Raw genomic sequence first — 18,320 nt, 5'->3', positions numbered from 1 at the left:
CTGCTTATCTTTCCGAAGTATGACGTTGTAGGTATTTAAAGTCGGACTTGCGGGTCTAGCCAGCCTGACGTGGTTGAAGGAGGTTGGAGGGCGGTCACAGTGGAGTCTGTTGCATGTCGCTTGGGGGCATGCAGACGTCGGCATGAATAATGTCTTCCATCTCTTTCAAGTGTCACCTTTGAACCACAGCTTTCTGGAAGAACCAGAGGCCACATTACAGAACGCATTCCTGACTGTCATTCCTATGTTCCTGACCACTAACCTCGAACATATCCTCCAATCGTGGACGAACACCGACCCAGGCATTCTGGGTGGTGACATCACAATGCCCTCTCTCCAACGTCTGGAACATTTGGGGTCTACCGGATGGGCCTGTCTGTCTGCTGGCATTTCAGTTCAACTGACATGCTAGCTGCAGTAGCCCTGCCTTTTGTCACCAAGTCAAGTGTTTTCACTTTCAGGCCCACTGCTGCCCTTTACAGAGATAAACCATTATGCTGCTTCTTTTCTCCTCTGTTTTGTTTAGAGAGGTAGAGTTTTGGAGGAAAACTCAACTCATCCCTCGACTTAATTGGATTTTGAGTGGAATTTGAGTGTGTGTGTGTCTGTGTGTGTGTGATTGTGTGTGTGTGTGTGTGTGTGTGTGTGTGTGTGTGTGTGTGTGTGTGTGTGTGTGCCTGCCTGCATGTGTGTGTGTGTGTGTGTGAGCAACATTTTGAGCAAGTATATTTAGGAACATTGCCTGGACACAGAAAATGAGAATGGATAGGATGTAATTACTGAATGGAGATATTCACATACTGTGAAATTAGAAAAAGCTGTGTGAAACCCCCCCCCCCCCCCCCTCCCCACACACACACACACACACACACACACACCAAAACCTCCCACAGGCATAACACGTAAAGAGAAAGTAGTTGTCATGGTGACAGCTGCATTCAAATAGAGTTAGCCAACCTAGCGGGGACAAAGGTGCGTATAGATTTTTATTTAATTTTAGAAAAGTTCCTCCGCTCTGCTCCGACCTTGACGAGCACTTACACAATCTTGTCTTTTCAATTACTCTTGCGCTCGATGTTAAACCATGCATATCTGCGGTTCAAAAAGACTTCTATCTGTGTTGATGGAAAACAGTATGTGCCCCGCAAGTTTGAATAAGTGCAGCTCAGTGAACAAAAGAAAAAAGCTGTTACTTGGGTAGGACTTATCGAATAAGGGATCAAATATCACTCTCTCTATAAATCCCTCATCACAATCATACAGTATACACTCACCGGCCACTTTATTAGGTACACCTGTTCAACTGCTTGTTGACGCAAATATCTAATCAGTCAATCACATGGCAGCAACTCAATGCATGTAGGCATGTAGACATGGTCAAGACGACCTGCTGAAGTTCAAACCGAGCATCAGAATGGGGAAGAAAGGTGATTTAAGTGACTTTGAACGTGGCGTGGTTGTTGGTGCCAGACGGGCTGGTCTGAGTATTTCAGAAACTGCTGATCTATTGGGATTTTCACACACAACCATCTCTAGGGTTTACAGAGAATGGTATCCAGTGAGCGGCGGTTCTCTGGGCGAAAATGCCTTGTTGATGCCAGAGGTCAGAGGAGAATGGTCTGTCTGGTTCGGGATGATAGAAAGGCAACAGTAACTCAAAGGTTGGTGGTAGTGGTGTAATGGTGTGGGGGATATTTTCTTGGCACACTTTGGGCCCCTTAGTACCAATTGAGCATTGTTTAAATGCCACAGCCTACCTGAGTATTGTTGCTGACCATGTCCATCCCTTTATGACCACAGTGTACCCATCTTCTGATGGCTACTTCCAGCAGCATAACGCGCCACAAAGCTCACATCATCTCAAACTGGTTTCTTGAACATGATAAGTTTACTGTACTCCAATGGCCTCCACTGTCTCAATCAAATAGAGCACCTTTGGAATGTGGTGGAACGGGAGATTCGCATCATGGATGTGCAGCCGACAAATCTGCAGCAACTGCGTGATGCTATCATGTCAATATGGACCAAAATCTCTGAGGAATGTTTCCAGCACCTTGTTGAATCTATACCACAAAGAATGAAGGCAGTTCTGAAGGCAAAAGGGGGTCCAACCCGGTACTAGCAAGGTGTACCTAATAAAGTGGCCGGTGAGTGTATATGCGTATATATGTACACTCACCGAGCACTTAGGAACACTGTACTAATACTGGGTAGGGCCTCCCTTTGCTCTCAAAACAGCTCTCAAAACATTCATTTGAGATTCTGGTCCATGATGACATGATTGCAACATGACGCAATTCCTGAAGATTTTTCAGTTGCATTTTAAAGCTGTGAATCTCCCGTTCTACCACATCCCAGGGGTGTTCTATTGGATTCAGATCCGGTGACTGGGAAGGCCACTGAAGAACACTGAACTCATTGTCATGTTCATGAAACCAGTTTGAGACGACTTTTGCTTTGTGACATGGTGCATTATCATGCTGAAAGTATGTGAATTGTGGCTATGATGGGATGCACATGGTCAGCAACAATACTCAAATAGGCTGTGGCATTCAAGCGATGATTGACGGGCAGAAAGTGTGCCAAGAAAACATTCTCCACACCATTAAAGTGCTCGGTGAGTATATATGTGTGTATTAATCACTTTGGTTAATGGTTCAACTATACACAGCAGGGGAGGCTGGTGGAGGTAGAAATCGGCGGATGAGCTCATTGTAATGCATGGAATGGCATGAGGAACGGTGTCAAACACGCGTGAATACCATTCCTCAGTCCTCCGATTTCTACCTCCACCTGCCTCCCCTGATGTACAGCATCCATATCCAACCTCACACCACAACTACTGATCATCCACATCACATCGAAGAGTGTTTCTAAGTCTGTTGAAACGTCCTTGTTTGAATGTGAAAACTCAACCTTTGTTTTCCTACAACGGAACAGGGGGAGGCTAGTGGAGGTAGAAATTGGAGGACGGGGCTCATTGTAATGCATGGAATGGAATGAGGAATGGGATCAGAGCTCCACCAACCTCCACTGGACACTATACAGTACGTCACCAAATCCACTAGCCCACCATCGGTTCCTTCGTATTCTACCGAGCTTACGCAAAACAGCGACGTCTTTTACGAGCGACAATTGATTCCGGTGTGAAAGCGTCAAAATGGTCCGACGTCTGTGGAAGAGAGGATAGAGAGAAAGACACCGTCAGCGGCCCCAGACTGCCTGGCTGTGAGGGCCTCGTCTATGGGAGAGCTCATAGTTACATAACATCGTTGTAGCTGAAACATGGCGCAGGAGATTCCTCAGCGAGTTCAAAGTGCGGTGTATGTGTGTATGTGTGTGTGTGTGTGTGTGTGTGTGTGTGTGTGTGTGTGTGTGTGTGTGTGTGTGTGTGTGTGTGTGTGTGTGTGAATGGATAATGGGTGCTTTTATGAAGAGCTGTGGTAATGAGCCTGTACATCAGAGGACAAGACCGGGGGGGAGGAGGGGAGGGTGGGGGAAGGGGAGGGCAGGGGGGGGGGGGGGGGCACAGCTGAGGAATGCTCATCCATCAATCAGCTCCTCCAACCAAAGCCCCTCCCCCCGGCCTGTATCACTGCCTAAAGTGTGTATGCGTGTGTGTATGCCTGTGTGTGTGTGTGTGTGTGTGTAAGTGTAAAAGTGCATCTGTGTGAGTGTGTGTGTGTGTGTGCATGTGTGTGTGTTTTTCCCTCAGAGAAACACCACATCAGTGTGTGGGTTGAAATGGTGAGGAGGTATCAATTTAATGGATGAGGATAATGATGTTCACAGTGAACTTGATGTCAACATATAATCTACTGTACTTTATACACACAGACCACGATCATTTCACAGTCTCTCAGCCTAAACAAACCGTTCAAGGTAAATACAGGCTACCCTAGATGTTCATACACACTAACGTCACCAGGTCTTGATTTAGCGGAGGCTGTTGGAGGTGGAAATCGGAGGACGGGCTCATTGTAATGCCTAGAATGGAATGAGGAATGGTATCAAAACACGTTTAATACCATCCCTTATTCCGTTCCATTCATTACAAAGAGCCCATTTTCCTATTTCTCCCTCCACTCAGCCTCCACTTTGAATGGGCACTCAGGGGGAGATCTCCAGGATACCAGGAGGTTAATGGTTTAGCGCCTAGCATCTCCATAGCTAGGCCATTGACCTTTAGCATCTAGCATCTCCATTGCTAGGTCACCGACCTGTAGTCCTGCTCCTGTTTTAACAAGCAGCCCTGCGTCCTTGGGGTCATAGGAGCAAGATGAGGAGGAGTCATGTGGGGGAGGGGGAAGGGGAGGTTAAGTCTAGGCCTGGGGGGTGGGAGGATGGTGGGTATGTGTGTGTGTGTGTGTGTGTGTGTGGGTCCTCGGGCTTGCTGAAGATCTTGTTCAACTGGTCGGCTTTAAAACCCTGAATGTGTTTTTACTGCTGATGTAGCGTTCTGTCAGTTTGAAGTGCAGATGAATGACGCGCTGCTTAGCAACTCCACAACTAATGATGGAATAATAACACTACTGTAGCCTGACAACCCAGAACCATGCACTGCTTCATAAAAGTACAACATGCATTTAGTTGTACCGTGTGTCCATGACTATTACCATTTGGGTTAAAGTTGATCATATTGTATCTTATCTCTGGGAGCGATGCTAGCTCACTGTGACATTCGGTCGAGATGTTGCTTAGCGATCGGTAGCTTAGCTTCCTGCTACTGTGTCATTGTAATGCATGGAACGGAATGAGGAATGCTTCCACTGATGCCTTCACTTTAGGAGGATAACACTGCTGTTATGCTCGGTCCTGACTTCCAATACCTCAGACTCTGTGAATGTGAAACTCAGCCTACAGGGTATGTATAACAAACATGATGAGAATGTAGCATGTGTGACACCTGTCATTGTTATATAACCATGACTCATTGTCGAGAGAGTTATGTGAGATATGATGGTCCTCTGTGGCTCAGTCGGTAGGGCATGGCGTTAACAAAGCTTAGGTTGCGGGTATGTAAATACGGGACCTCGTAGCATAGCTTGGCACGTGCAGTATTGGAACGTGTGGAAGACAGGATGGAAGAAACGATAGAACAAAATATTTGATAAATCTTCTTTATCATTGTTCCAATAAAAAATACATTCATACAGAAATAACTATTTTACAAAACAATTTCAAATAAAAAGACTTTGTTATGCCATAAAACAAACAAAAATAAAACCTCATCATTTCATTTAATTTTTTTCAATAAAGATATTCTTTAGTTAAAGTCAAGTTTTTTTTTGTTGTTTTGTTTTTTTATCCTTAAACATCTGTGTGATAAGAAATTGAAGGGTTGACTTACAAATGAACGTGTGTCTGGTCTGGTCTAACACCTGAAAGTCCTGTTGACTGGTCTGGTCTAACACCTGAAAGTCCTGTTGACTGGACTGGAACTTCTCAGAGCTCCAAACTGTGGTTTTGCTGCTGTAAAGTGTGTAATACGCCATTGATACTCAGTCAACTTAAATGTGTTGTGTTGTCTTTATTGTTCCCCATATAAACATACACTACACAACCTAATTCATTTGGTCCCTTCCCCTGCAAAATATAAGCTTCTTTACAAAATCTCTCTTTATTAACATCACACACATTACTGTATATTTTTGCATGATTTCGATAATCACAATTTAAAAGGGACGACATCGGATCTCTCGTCGTTTCAGTCGAGCAGACGGACGACACTGTACAACGGCCGGGTTACAACAAGGCGGTGCAAACAGGTCAGTAAGCAATAAACTACCACAGCCATCTGAACTCACTCATGCCAGAGAAGCTTTTAAACAGTTCAGGACACAGTCACGATCCGGCCATGCTGCGAAACCAGGAAGTACAACAACTTTCTTCCCAATCGTATGATTTTAAACACTATCCCAACCTCTTAACCCCTAACCCCTAACCTCTAACCTCTAACCCCTGACCAGTAACCTCACTCAAAAACCTTGAAAGCCTAAACCCCAACCGTGAATCAAGATAAGAAGTTGGGATTTACTTGCTCGTCTGCGGAGACAAGATAGAGCGTTTTGGTTCTTCGCAGCACGGCTGTCGGGTGCAGACCCGGGCCCTGACTAGAACGTGTCATTTGCAATAAATCTTAATTTGCCGCCGCGGCCTTGGCGCTTCAGGCTCACGTCACATATCTGTCATCAACCGGCAGCAGGACGACTCTGTACCTTTTGAGAGGAATTTATCAGCATCATCACATTCCACTTGAAGGTGCACCTATAGAGGGGATCACACGTTATATATACTACATAGTAGCAAACCATTACACATCGAATTGTTTCTCAAGTGTTTTTACAATTCTGTCTCAGATCAAGGTCGTTTTTTGTTGTTGTTGTTGTTGAAAAAACATGATTTAGTCTAGTCTAGTCCGGATCGATAAGATAAGATGCTGAAAGTACTGAATGTTGACAAATGATGCACAGAAATGTAAAATGGCAGTTATTATAATAATGATTATAATAATGCTATTATTATTATTATTATAATAAAGCTGACTTTTTTTATTTTTTTTATTCAACAGGGTCTTTTTTAGAGACTGCTTTCTAAGCCAGGGCAAAAGGTGCGTACATATGGACCAGAGCCTTGATTATAAAGCTATTCAATCAAACACGCACTACTGCATTTCAGCCCCTTTCCCCCCCCCCCCACCCCCCGTGTGAGCGATCTGTTTTGTTTTTTTACTGGACAAGGCCACTTACATAAGGCATCAATAAGGTCAACAGTGCATTTACAGATAGAAAAGATGAGATGAAAAGAAAAAAGAAAAAAACAGTTCAAAAAACAAAACAGTTCAAAAAGAATAGAGACGAATGTGACTATCCCATGTCCTTGATCAAGATTCAAGACAGTTGCCAAGCAATAGTGGTATCTCCAACACATAAAAAAAAAAAAAAAAAAAACAGAAGAAGAAATCAGATCAAAACATTGGTCTGTGTGCCAACGTCCACACTGGCGTAACTACGCCGCGTTAGTGTAGATATCGGAAAAACCCCACATCCGATGCTTGTATGTTCTGTACAATACTGTGATATTGAGTAACATGTATGTAGCAAGCAAGGGGAGGCTGGTGGAGGTCGGAAAAAATCTGGGAGGGAGGACGGGCCGGCCTTGTTGTAACGCGCGGAACGGAATGAGGGACGGTATCAAACGCGACGTTCCTCATTCCGTTCCGCGCCGTTACAACGAGGGGCCCGCCCGTCCTCCCGATTTCTACCTCCGCCGGCCTCCCATCGCGTAGCTACCTGCTCCCTATTGGGATTCTCCACTCGATAAGTGATTGAGCGGATGAACCCCCAAGACCCATGCAAGTTGGAACTGTTCGAATGAAGATACGGTTGTGTACAACCTTAAGATACGACAAGAGTTTACACAACGGACAACAGGATGACTTTCGTAGCGTGTGTACTTCTGAGACGAGCTACGTAATAATAATAATACATTGCACATTTAATAGCTGCACCAATCATCGCCACACCCCCCCCCCCCCCCCACCCACCTCCGCTCAGAAGAGGGGGGGGCGCTCTCTCTCTCTCTCTCTCAAACGGACAACCCCCGACACACACACACACTCACACAGCCAAATCCAGCGCAAAACACCGTCGCTTGCATTCATTCACCCATGACCACGAGACGATACAACCCCCCTCCCAGCACACATCACCCCCCTTGATATCGCGCGCGCGCACACACACACACACACACACACACACACACACACACACACACACACACACACACACACACACACACACACACACACACTCGCTCCACAAGCTCACAAACCGGTAACACACTGTGTTATTGTAGTGGTGTGACAAACAGTGCTGTATGTATCCAGGTCCAGGGGCTCCACAAAACATCCCCAACACCATACAGACAGTCTCTCTCTTTCTCTCTCTCTTTCTTTCTTTCCTCCCTCTGATATTTTCTCTCTTTTTTTTTTTTTTCGTTCTCTCCTTCATCCGCGATTGTTCTTTTTTTCTGTATGTGTTGACCTCCTCTCCTTTGCCAGGGTTTTGGAGGCACTAAGTGTGGTGCAAAAATATGGCCTGCTTCCCCTGGAGCCCACTGTCCTGTCCTCTCTTCTCCTCTCCTCCTCTCCTCTCCTCTCCTCCCCCTCCTCCTCCTCCTCCTCAGGGCACCTCAGCTTCCTCACAGGTCATTCAGGGTCCTCCCTCGCTCCCTCACTCACTCCGTCTCCCGCGCTTAGATATGTCTCTTCATGTGGAGCGCCAAATGGTCAGAGCGAGAGAAACACCTGAAGGAGAAGAGGGGGAAACAAGGTTTTAGAGTTGATAAAAGATACTAAACCGTCTGCAATTCATGTCCCAGGTGAGAACTGATCGACTCATTGTTATTACACAATGAATGAATGAATGAATGAATGAATGAATGAATGGAAGAATGAATGAATGAGTGAGAGAATGGATGAAAAGAAACAAAGACAGACAGACAGACAGACAGACAGACAGAGACAGACACACACACTCACACACTCTCCTCTCACCTGTCACAGTGACTGCATTTGAACGGCTTCGCCCCCGTGTGTTTCCTGAAGTGCCTGGTGAGTTCATCACTCCGTGCGAAACGCCACTCGCACCCTTCCCATGAGCACCTGTACGGCTTCTCACCTGCACACACACACAATCACAAGATGTTTATCACTGCCATTCATCACATGGCAATGCAACAAAAAGCATTTACATAACAGAACAATATTCAAAACATTCTGTCCAGTCAGGTGCTACACATGGAGAAAAGGGTAGGCTACCACACTATAAAGTATAATACAAAATAATATAACACAATTCAATATAATACAGCACTATAAACTATAATCACTTTATGTTACTACTGTAACTTATTATGGAGCGGCAACATCAGACTTTAAAGCTGTGTTGTGTTGTTGTGCAGCTGCAGGGAGTTGCAGAAGCAGGAAATGTGTTTATGAAATGGGGGGGTGGGGGGGGGGGGGAGGTTAGAGAAGAGAACAAGTGAACAGGCTATTTCTAATGGTCGAAAATTCCATTAGCCGCGTAACGTCGTTAGCCTGGAATGATTGGAATGCAGCGGCTATCGCTGGTGTTCCAGAACGTTCGGGACAGCTGTAAACAGGCTGGCTGGCAGGGGTCGGAGTTGACGGGAGAATCTGCTCCCGAGGCTAACCCCCTCGCCGATGACAGTAGCCTAAATGTCAGATTCCCACCCGACTTCAGATTTTCTTTTATACGGTTCATTGCTTCTACTTTCCCATGGTGAAACTGGATCTGTTTTTGGAAGATCCGCATTCTCTCCGCCCTGCCCACAAAGGGCTGCCCTCTCCCCCCCACCCACCCACCCTCCCCCTCCCACCCCCCCCTCCCTTGTTGTTAAGTCACGTTCTGCTGTGTGAATTAGGTCACAGTTTAGACAGTGTCTGGAGGAAATATGCCAAGGATGCAGGGGGTGATTTCATCACTTTGGGAGCAGTATTAACTCAAATGAACCCTCCCTTTAATCACATGGGAACTAATCAAGAAAGGGTTTTAAAAACGCTGTCCAAAACGTTCTCGGGCAATTTGTTTGAAGAGGAAACTGCTGGAAACGAAATGACCTCCCGACCGGCTGTGTTTAGGAGTCTCAACCCAAGGTTGTCCAAATGCTGTGGCAGCAATGTTGACATGGGGGTTATCACAACACCGAAACCCAACTCTATGACCCCGGCCTTACCTGTATGCGTGCGCTGGTGTGCTTTCAAGTGGGAACTTTTTGTGTACACCTTCCGGCACCCGTTGAAATGACACCTGTGGACCCGCCTCCTCCCGTCCGACGAAGCCTCCCCGTTGGCCAAGCTTCCTCCCTTCTCCCCCGTCCGTCCGACCCCAACTGTCCGTATTTTCCCGGGCGAGTGCAACACAGTCTGTATGCCGCTCCACACCTGGTGCCCGATGGCCGCCTCCTTGCCCCCGGCCTCGGGGGAGGACGGCGGGGTGCTGATGTGCGTGGAGCCCAGGTCCTCCGCCTCGCCGTCCTCCAGGATGTCCCCCAGGGGGTTGGAGCAGAAGTCCAAGGTCGGGGAGGAGAGCTCCTCGGAGCTGTCGGACGCCTCGCTGCTGGCATCAGAGTGGAAGCTGCTTCCCTCCAGGTGCTGCAGCTGCTCCTGGTGGTCCTCCACCTTGACGTGAGGGCTGATCTTGGGGTCAGACTCGGCCTTGGCAGAGTCCCCGCAGGCCAGGATCAGCTTACTCCAGAGGTCCCCCCCTGGGGACTCCAGCTTCAGATCCGTAGTGGTGACGTATGGCTCGCTCTGCAGGTAGCGCTCTAGCTCCAGGCATGTCTGGTGGAAAGAGAGAGGAGACAGTTCCTTTATTTATTTAGGATGTTATTTTAACTCTAGTTTCATCAGGTCAATTGACAGAGAACATCATCGTTTTTTTTCAGCAAATGACCCTGGGGAAGAGTCGGGGGGGGGGGGGGGGGGGGCAATCAGGAGAGGGGGAGGAGGAGAGTGAGTATGGAAGGTCCCCACCAAGGGAGAGAAAGAGAGAGAGAGAGAGAGAGAGAGAGAGAGAGAGAGAAGAACCCATAGGCCTCAATTCAACAACACCTCTAACACAGTATATGCCATTGAGCATCATGCATGTGCAGTGAGTGCATCCATGTTTTGTAAGTTCCAGCAGAAAAAATAAACCCGAACCTGCAACCTTAGTGTTGCCATAGTGCCACACTCTACCCACTGAGCCACACGGGATGTCCCACAGTAAGCTGAGGGTAGCTGAGTCGTTTTGATGGCTGGCCTCTGAGATGATGTCAGGGGGGAGGTTGCCCAGCACATGACAAAACCATGCCTCAGAAAAAAAAGACCACCCCACCCGATATGACAGTTATGCGCACTGGTCACATCGACATGCATGCTACAGAGCCCTCCTCCCCCGTGGGTTTGCGAAGTGCTTGTAGATCTTTTAAATCTATCAATTATTCAACATAATGTGGATTTAATAATGCATTCTGTGGCATAGCTAGAAATAACATGGCTCGCTAGGGGACTGGAGGCGAGGTGGGTCTGGTTCAGGAGAGTCCATAAAAGCCTTGTCTTATGAATACTGCAAGAGCAACAGTTACAGTGAGATGTGGGGGTTATTTTTCTCTTTGAAGGGAAGTGAGGAGTGAGGACACTTCCGTCAGGCTTGACAATCTGCCAGTGAACGCCAGCAACAACACAGACACACACGCACGCACGCACGCACAGACACACCGATACTGCCACACACACACACAGACTGTAATTGTGGAACCTGCTGAGTCAAAACTATGTGAATATGTCAGGAATTCCAAAAATATTTATGAAAACAAACATAGCAGCATACATCACAACTTAACTTACTGCACGTTCTTGTGTAATAGTTCAGTGAATGTTAAAAAACAAGTTACAGTTAAGCTATAGTCTCTGTATGCGTCGCTAATGTTTCGTTTAGTTCAGTATCAACGGGGCAGGAATCAGGATCCATCTCTGACGAGGTTTAAATGTCTGAGGAGGCATGAAGAGGGAACCTGGCCCGGAGCCAGAAGGGAACCAGCCAAGTAGCCAGTTCACTTCAATCACCCACCGACGACAGGGACATAAACAACATCCAACTGTTATGCATTCTTAACACAGACACATGTTGCCTCTAGTTTGGAAAACAATTTGGAACAAAATCTTCCGACACACGCAAGCACGTCTCTCTCACTCTCTTTCGGACTGTCTGTCTCTCTGACTCACTCTCTCTCTCTCGCGCGCACACACACAAGCACGCGCGCGCGCACAGAGACACACACACACACACACACACACACACACACACACACACACACACACACACTTCATTCAAATCAAAATCACCAACACGCTGCTCAATACTATGATGCATCCGCGATGGACCGAAACAATGTTATTATACTGAAATGTAATGTCGCATCGTAACTCCATTCATTTCACTACACTGTCTGTTACCATGTCGAAATGTTATTATATGCGTGGCAAATCTCCATGCAATAATACGTGCATTCGACTAAATGTTTAGTGAAAAAGAGGACATAAGTTAAATGAAAAATGTTAACAATGTTAAAAATAAACTTTTTTTGTTTTGCGCTCTTGACAGCTTGCATGATCTCGGCTGGGTCCGTTGCGCACGCACTTTCAGAGATGTAAAAATGTACGCTCATTTCTAGAGTGGATCTCCATCAAAATGATGAAGAAATGAAGGAAGTTCAATTACCTGCTGCCAGTACTCTTCAAGAGATGGTAAAGCGGAGAAATATCCGGTATCATGAACGATCTGGAGCTCCTGAAAGATGCTGCACATAGGAATAACATCCATTTCACTCCTAGATGCGGCTATAATTATAGCCAAAAATCGAGGGAGTGAAACTGTCTGTTTTTCTTTAGAAAAAGAAACAAGGGACTTCGATATATGTGCATGTAGCCTATGATCTGCTGGAATGGTCTGTGCTTGTATATCGCTTTTCCAGTGGATCAGTCGCAGTTGTTCTTCCGAGAGCTCACTCGCCTGCTCGCTTCAGTAGCAAACAGAGAACTCGCTGAAAGTCCGTCAGCGCACTGTAAACTTCCCTGTTCAAAATCTCCAACCAGCCCTGGCCCACGTGATCGCGTTACGCTTTCGTGATGCCGACCAATGAGGGAGCCAAAGTCGAACGCCCGCCTCCCATTCCACCTTTGGCCAATGCTACGGCATTCTGGATGCATCTTCTGTGACGTGATTGGTGCGTTGACCGAAAACGCACTCATTCTCATTGGAGCATCTAGGATCTATTTTTAGGACGGTATATAAAGAGAGTTCGCTGTGTGTACTACGCCGAGGAAAACACATCTTGGTTTGGTACGGTCCCAATACAGTCGGAGGAGCAGAAGTGTTGGTTACAGCTGACGATTATGAAGACACGCACGACTCTCGCTGCAAGAATAGAAGGTCTCTTCATTTATTTTGGGGGGTTTAGGCTACATTTAGACTTTATTCGAATGACCAGAGCGCACTTGTTAGGCTTGTCAATCACTGACAACACTGTGCTATTTTGCACAGTCCGGAGTAGCAGCATGTTTAACGAACGAGACCGATGGGATTCAATCAAAACACATACCACGACAATATAGGCACTACTATTTATTTGACTATACTTATCAAGCATGAGTTGATCACACCACGTGATGATGTTGACGTTTTTCAATCACTTGTGGCGCTTTCAGTCTAGCTTGTGGGAAAGCTTTCTTCATGTTTAAAAGTTTAAAAATAAGTCTATCGGGCCTCTATGATGTGTTATTGCTGATGGTTTTTCTCGGAAAAAGAGTGCATGTTTCGTTGGGAGAGAAATACTTCCAATTAGGTAAAAAAATAGTCCAGCAACGCAAGGCCACCCACTAAGCTTGGTAAACAATTCTATTAACAGATTCAGATTCTCTCGCTGTTCTAGAATGACGAGGCTTAAACACACTGGCGCTCCTCCAAAACATTATTTCCTTTGCTCTTATCTGCTTTGCATATTACTCAGCAATGCATACAGTGTGCAATGTGATTAAAGTGAGATCAAGCAGTACAGTACATTAATAACGCCCCTCCAACAACATAACAGCATGCAAATCACATTTAATATCACTATATGTCTGTATGTCATTTTCCATAATCATTCACAGCTAAGTAGCTCAAACACATGTGCAATGTAAAAAACGCATCCCACAGTAGCCTACAAGCAATTGCGTAAGATCTGGGATAAAGTTGAATTCCGGAGGGAAACAACAAGCACATTGAAGAGTTACAGAAAGCTGAATGCCATAAACAACATTTTTGGAACAGAAGTCCATTGTCTGATTCATCAGGCCAGTCTCTGCTGCCTGCTAGCTTCTGCACTGCCACGACTGAGTCTCCATTGTCCATCTCTCAGCTGAGGGCAGATCTGCAGCACTCAGCATCAGATCCTGTCATGAGGCCATGTTGTAGGGGTAGCTAGCAGACAATATGCATGGGTCTCAATGGCGACTGAATATAGAATTATCGGTCTTACCAGGAGCCCTCACTACTGGGGTTCCCCAGGGCTCTGTCCCAGGACCCTTACTGTTCTCCCTCTATACCAAATCTCTTGGCTCTGTAATTTCCTCACATGGTTTCTCCTACCACTGCTACGCAGATGACACTCAACTCTTTCTCTCTTTCCCCCCTTCGGACTCACAGGTGGCAACACGTGTCTCTGTGTGTCTTGCAGACATTTCCGCTTGGATGTCAGCCCACCATCTCAACCTTAACAAGACTTAGCTGCTCTTCCTCCCGGGGAAAGCCTGCCTTCTCCAAGATTTCTCCATCACCCTCACAGACAGCCAAGAACCTTGAGGTGATCCATGACAACCACTTATCCTGTGTGGCGAACATCACAGCGACAGCACGCTCCTGTAGAATCTTCCTCTTCCATATCAGAAGGATATGTCCATTCCTCACCAGAGAAGCAGCACAACTCTTGGTCTAGACACTTGTAATCTCTCGCCTTGACTACTGCAACGGCTCCCTGGCCGGGCTCCCCGCCTCTGCCATCAGGCCTCTGCAGCGCATTCCAGAATGCTGCCGCCTGTTTGGTGTTCAATCTCCCCAAATTCTCTCATGTCACCCCCCTCCTTCGCACCCTTCACTGGCTCCCGGTAGAAGCTCACATCAGATTCAAGACCCTGGTGCTCGCCTACCGGGGGCAAAGGGAACAGCCCCTCCCTACTTGCAAGCAATGGTCAGCCCCTAAACCCCTGCCTGATCACTCCGCTCTTCCACCTCAGCTGGCCGCCCGGCACCGTTGCCTCTACGTGGATGCAGCAGTCGCACGACTTGGTCACAGCTTTTCACTGTCCTGGCGCCCCGCTGGTGGAACGAGCTTCAGGACTGCAGAGTCACTACCTATCTACTGCGGTAGATTGAAGACCCATCTCTTCAGGCTACATCTTAACTGTCCCTCCTAAAGTCTACTGTAAATGAATTAATTTAAAAAAAAGAAGTAATTATTCCTTCCTCTAGCATTGTGACTGCCAATAGCCCCTGGTCCTAGCAAAGATTACTTTTTCTTATAATGACTGATGGATAGATGATTCACTTACTTAGACAAATGTGTTTGTTATAAGTGGCTTTGGATAAAGGCATCTGCTAAATCCATAAATGTAATGTAAATGTAAATATAGAAAGAGAAAGTCGTGCTATGCAGTCATTCCAATGCAGATGTCGTAATGTGAGTCATACTGTATGTGTGGTGATGTATAACCAACCAACCACCCACCCAACCAACCCAACAAACATCCAACCAACCAAACAAACAAATATCAAACCAGCCAATCAACCAACCAACCCAACCAACCAACCAAACAAACATCAAACCAACCAAATAAACCAACAAACCAACCTACCAACCAAATAAACCAACCTACCAACTAACCAACCAACCAAACAAACAAACAGATAAACCAACAAACCAACCTCCCAACAAACCAACTTAACCCACTTACTAACGATGAGGAGCTGCAGAGATTGATGGCGCTTCCTGTTTTTCCATGACAACCATCATCCATAGGGTGGTGTTTCTATCCCTATTTCCCATGGACACAATTGGAAAGTCGTTTTTTTTCCATGGGAGACCTGCTCAGTAACATACTTCAGCTGGATTTACGGTACGGTTATCACTTATTGTTAGTGAATGAGTCATAAGAGTGTCATTGACCATCCACTTAACATCTGTTCCAGAGGGCAGAGACTAAGGAGACACGTTGAGCCTCCAAACTCATGTGTAATTTCCGAAAAGGAAACAGTTTGATTCAGGTTAAGGTTAGTGTCATGGTTTGGTTACAGTTAGGGTTGGTGTTAGGGTTAGGATTGAAGGTTTGCAAGCTCAGTGTGTCCTATTAGTCACACCCGTTTCAGAGCTGAAAAACAAAAAGACCATGAGTCATACCAGGGGAGGCTGGTATAGAAATCAGAGGACGGGCTCATTGTAATGCATGGGATGGAATGAGGAATGGTATCAAACATTTGTGTTTGATACCATTCCCCATTCCGTTCCATCCCTTCCTCCGATTTCTACCACCACCACCACCAGCAAGCCATACTACAAATCAGTGACATGATTCTACACGCTTGCCAGAAACTAAGAGCCTCAATTGTAATTTAATGACCGGCACTGCATGAGTCACACAGGAATAACCTCTTCCATGAACTCTTGTCTGTAAATTTTGTCAACAAACAGTAAATCCAGGCTCTGCAGTTTCTTGAAGTCCATGGTAACTAATCATGTCAACGGTCAAGTATGTAACATTCAAGCTTTCTAAAAGCTTCCTAATGGTTGTAATGACTGTCTTTTATCGGTAGCAATCAGGGGAATGAGATCTCTTGAAAGAAAAAAAACTTTCTAGAATGGAGTGTCCTACCTGACCCGATTCGGTTTGCATATAAACATGTTGTTATTGCCAAGGGTGTTCTAGGGAAGTGGAGTCACCGATGTTCGCCTTTCTGTCTCTTCGACAATTTCGCCATGGTGGCCAGAGATGGCAGATTTCCAACAAACGTACTCCCTGCTCCTTGAATACAATGTATAATACAAGTACGTTACCAGAGTAATAACAGAACAGAACAGAAGTATACAAGCAACTTTAATGCTAAACCTATACACAACAGTATTGGTAATTCCTTTATATTTTTTTATTTATTAGATGTATTTATCCAGGTGAGTCAAACATATATTTCTCAAGAAAGACCTGGTCCAAGACAGCACAAGACAAATCACAAACGTAGACACACATATATCACGAAACAAATGATCAACGCAGGACCAACACACTCAAATATGTTCAAACCTGGTCATATGAGAATGCATGACTAAGAACCCGGCCAGGGGTCACTATCTGCATCATCAGATCATTAGGTCCATGGTAACACACACACACACACACAGCAGTAATTGGTATTTCATTCATCAACAAAGGACAAACAAACTCATGACCCCTGGAGTGACCATGATGCACTGCAACATCACATGGTTGATCATGACACAGCCATTACCATGGATACCCCTGTCACATGATCGTTATAAGAAGATAACATGACATCATCTGGCTCAATGTAAGGACGCTTCATTAGAATGTGTTCTAGATGGTGTGGAGTCAGGTGATAGACAACGCTATCATATGATTGGTCGATTCAGGTTGACACAGTTCCTCTACGGTACCTACTTATCAGGACGCATCATGACATCATCTTATTGAACAACATTATCTTATTCAGTGTAATGAAAGGCATTTCTCCATCAGTACGTACTCACAACGGGGGCCACAGACAACATTACCTCAAGTGAACCATTTGATGTTTGATCAAACATTGGATTCAGAACATTTGGCCGAAAGTTCTGAAGGAGAACACTTAAGCTCTCTCTGTTCTCCGAGCATTCCCTTCAGCACCGTCACTAATGGCAGAAGCATCCATTCTCTGAGGTGGGGCGCTGACAGGTGCTGGAGCTAGTCCTGTTCTGTCGAGGAGGAGAGACCTCGGCCCAGCGGAGGGTGACTTCCACCCACACATCTCTCATGACTCATGCCTCTTAGAGGAACAGATGCCTCCACTTTACCTTGACTGACGAGCCGTGAAGTGTGTCGATGTTCAGCGTGTTTCTTGGGTTTTATGGCCTTGAAAAAAAAAGTTGTTTTTTTGTTGCAAATGCTGTGTAGGAGAACATTGGAACATCAGATGAAGTGTTGATGGATTAGTGCAGGATGTTTGTAAGGTGTTGTCAGGAACTTTGTGTACTGTTACTCACAAACATTCTGTTTTGCATGATGTAACAAAAACAATAATAGTAATTCTAAGTAATAGTTTAGAATTTAGTAATTATGAACAATAATACTATCCTGTCCGTAGACTCAGATGGCTTTACCCTCATTCCTGGAAAAATGTTCCAGTTGTTGAACCCAGGTCTCTCACATGGAAGACCCAAGCATCTACCACTAGACCAAGAGGACATCCTCAAGGTCTGAGGGCGACACAGAGTTTTCACTTCATCTCATCACGAGAGTGCGATTCCAAACCACCTCTGCTACACCATCTAAAGCTAATACCCAGATGGACCCGGACATGGCTAATTGCAACCAACTAAGTGCCTCCAGTATAATAGATTTGAGTGCTTCTCCATCACATCCACTTCTCAGACCACAGCTTTTTTGAAGACAGGCGCAATTCATGTTCATTCTCGTCTCAATTATCAGACTCATGCAGCACTCAGAAAAA

At 45.8% G+C, this 18,320-nt stretch overlaps 1 protein-coding gene across 1 annotated transcript; it reads right to left on the bottom strand.

Moving 5' to 3' along the window:
- Positions 1–7,974: 7,974 nt before the first annotated feature.
- Positions 7,975–12,612, bottom strand: LOC310821785 (Krueppel-like factor 6). Its single transcript, XM_083693995.1, has 4 exons — positions 12,288–12,612; positions 9,760–10,366; positions 8,558–8,681; positions 7,975–8,308 (listed from the first exon to the last, which is right to left on the bottom strand). The coding sequence occupies exons 1-4, from the start codon at positions 12,387–12,389 to the stop codon at positions 8,257–8,259; spliced, it is 885 nt and encodes a 294-aa protein (XP_083550121.1). The 5' UTR covers positions 12,390–12,612; the 3' UTR covers positions 7,975–8,256.
- Positions 12,613–18,320: the final 5,708 nt, after the last annotated feature.

Source organism: Argentina silus, assembly GCF_951799395.1.
Source record: "Argentina silus genome assembly, chromosome: 22".
Lineage (NCBI taxonomy): Eukaryota > Metazoa > Chordata > Actinopteri > Argentiniformes > Argentinidae > Argentina > Argentina silus.
The sequence above is the reverse complement of the archived record's forward strand: the minus strand, read 5'-3'. Positions and strand labels throughout refer to the sequence as shown.

Excerpts from the sequence above, each read along its gene's own strand:
- LOC310821785 (XM_083693995.1), bottom strand. The coding sequence starts at position 12,389 with ATGGATGTTATTCCTATGTGCAGCATCTTTCAGGAGCTCCAGATCGTT. Across the intron at positions 10,367-12,287 it reads TTGAAGAGTACTGGCAGCAG|ACATGCCTGGAGCTAGAGCG; the intron begins GTAATTGAACTT and ends TCTTTCCACCAG. Across the intron at positions 8,682-9,759 it reads ACACCAGCGCACGCATACAG|GTGAGAAGCCGTACAGGTGC; the intron begins GTAAGGCCGGGG and ends GTGTGTGTGCAG.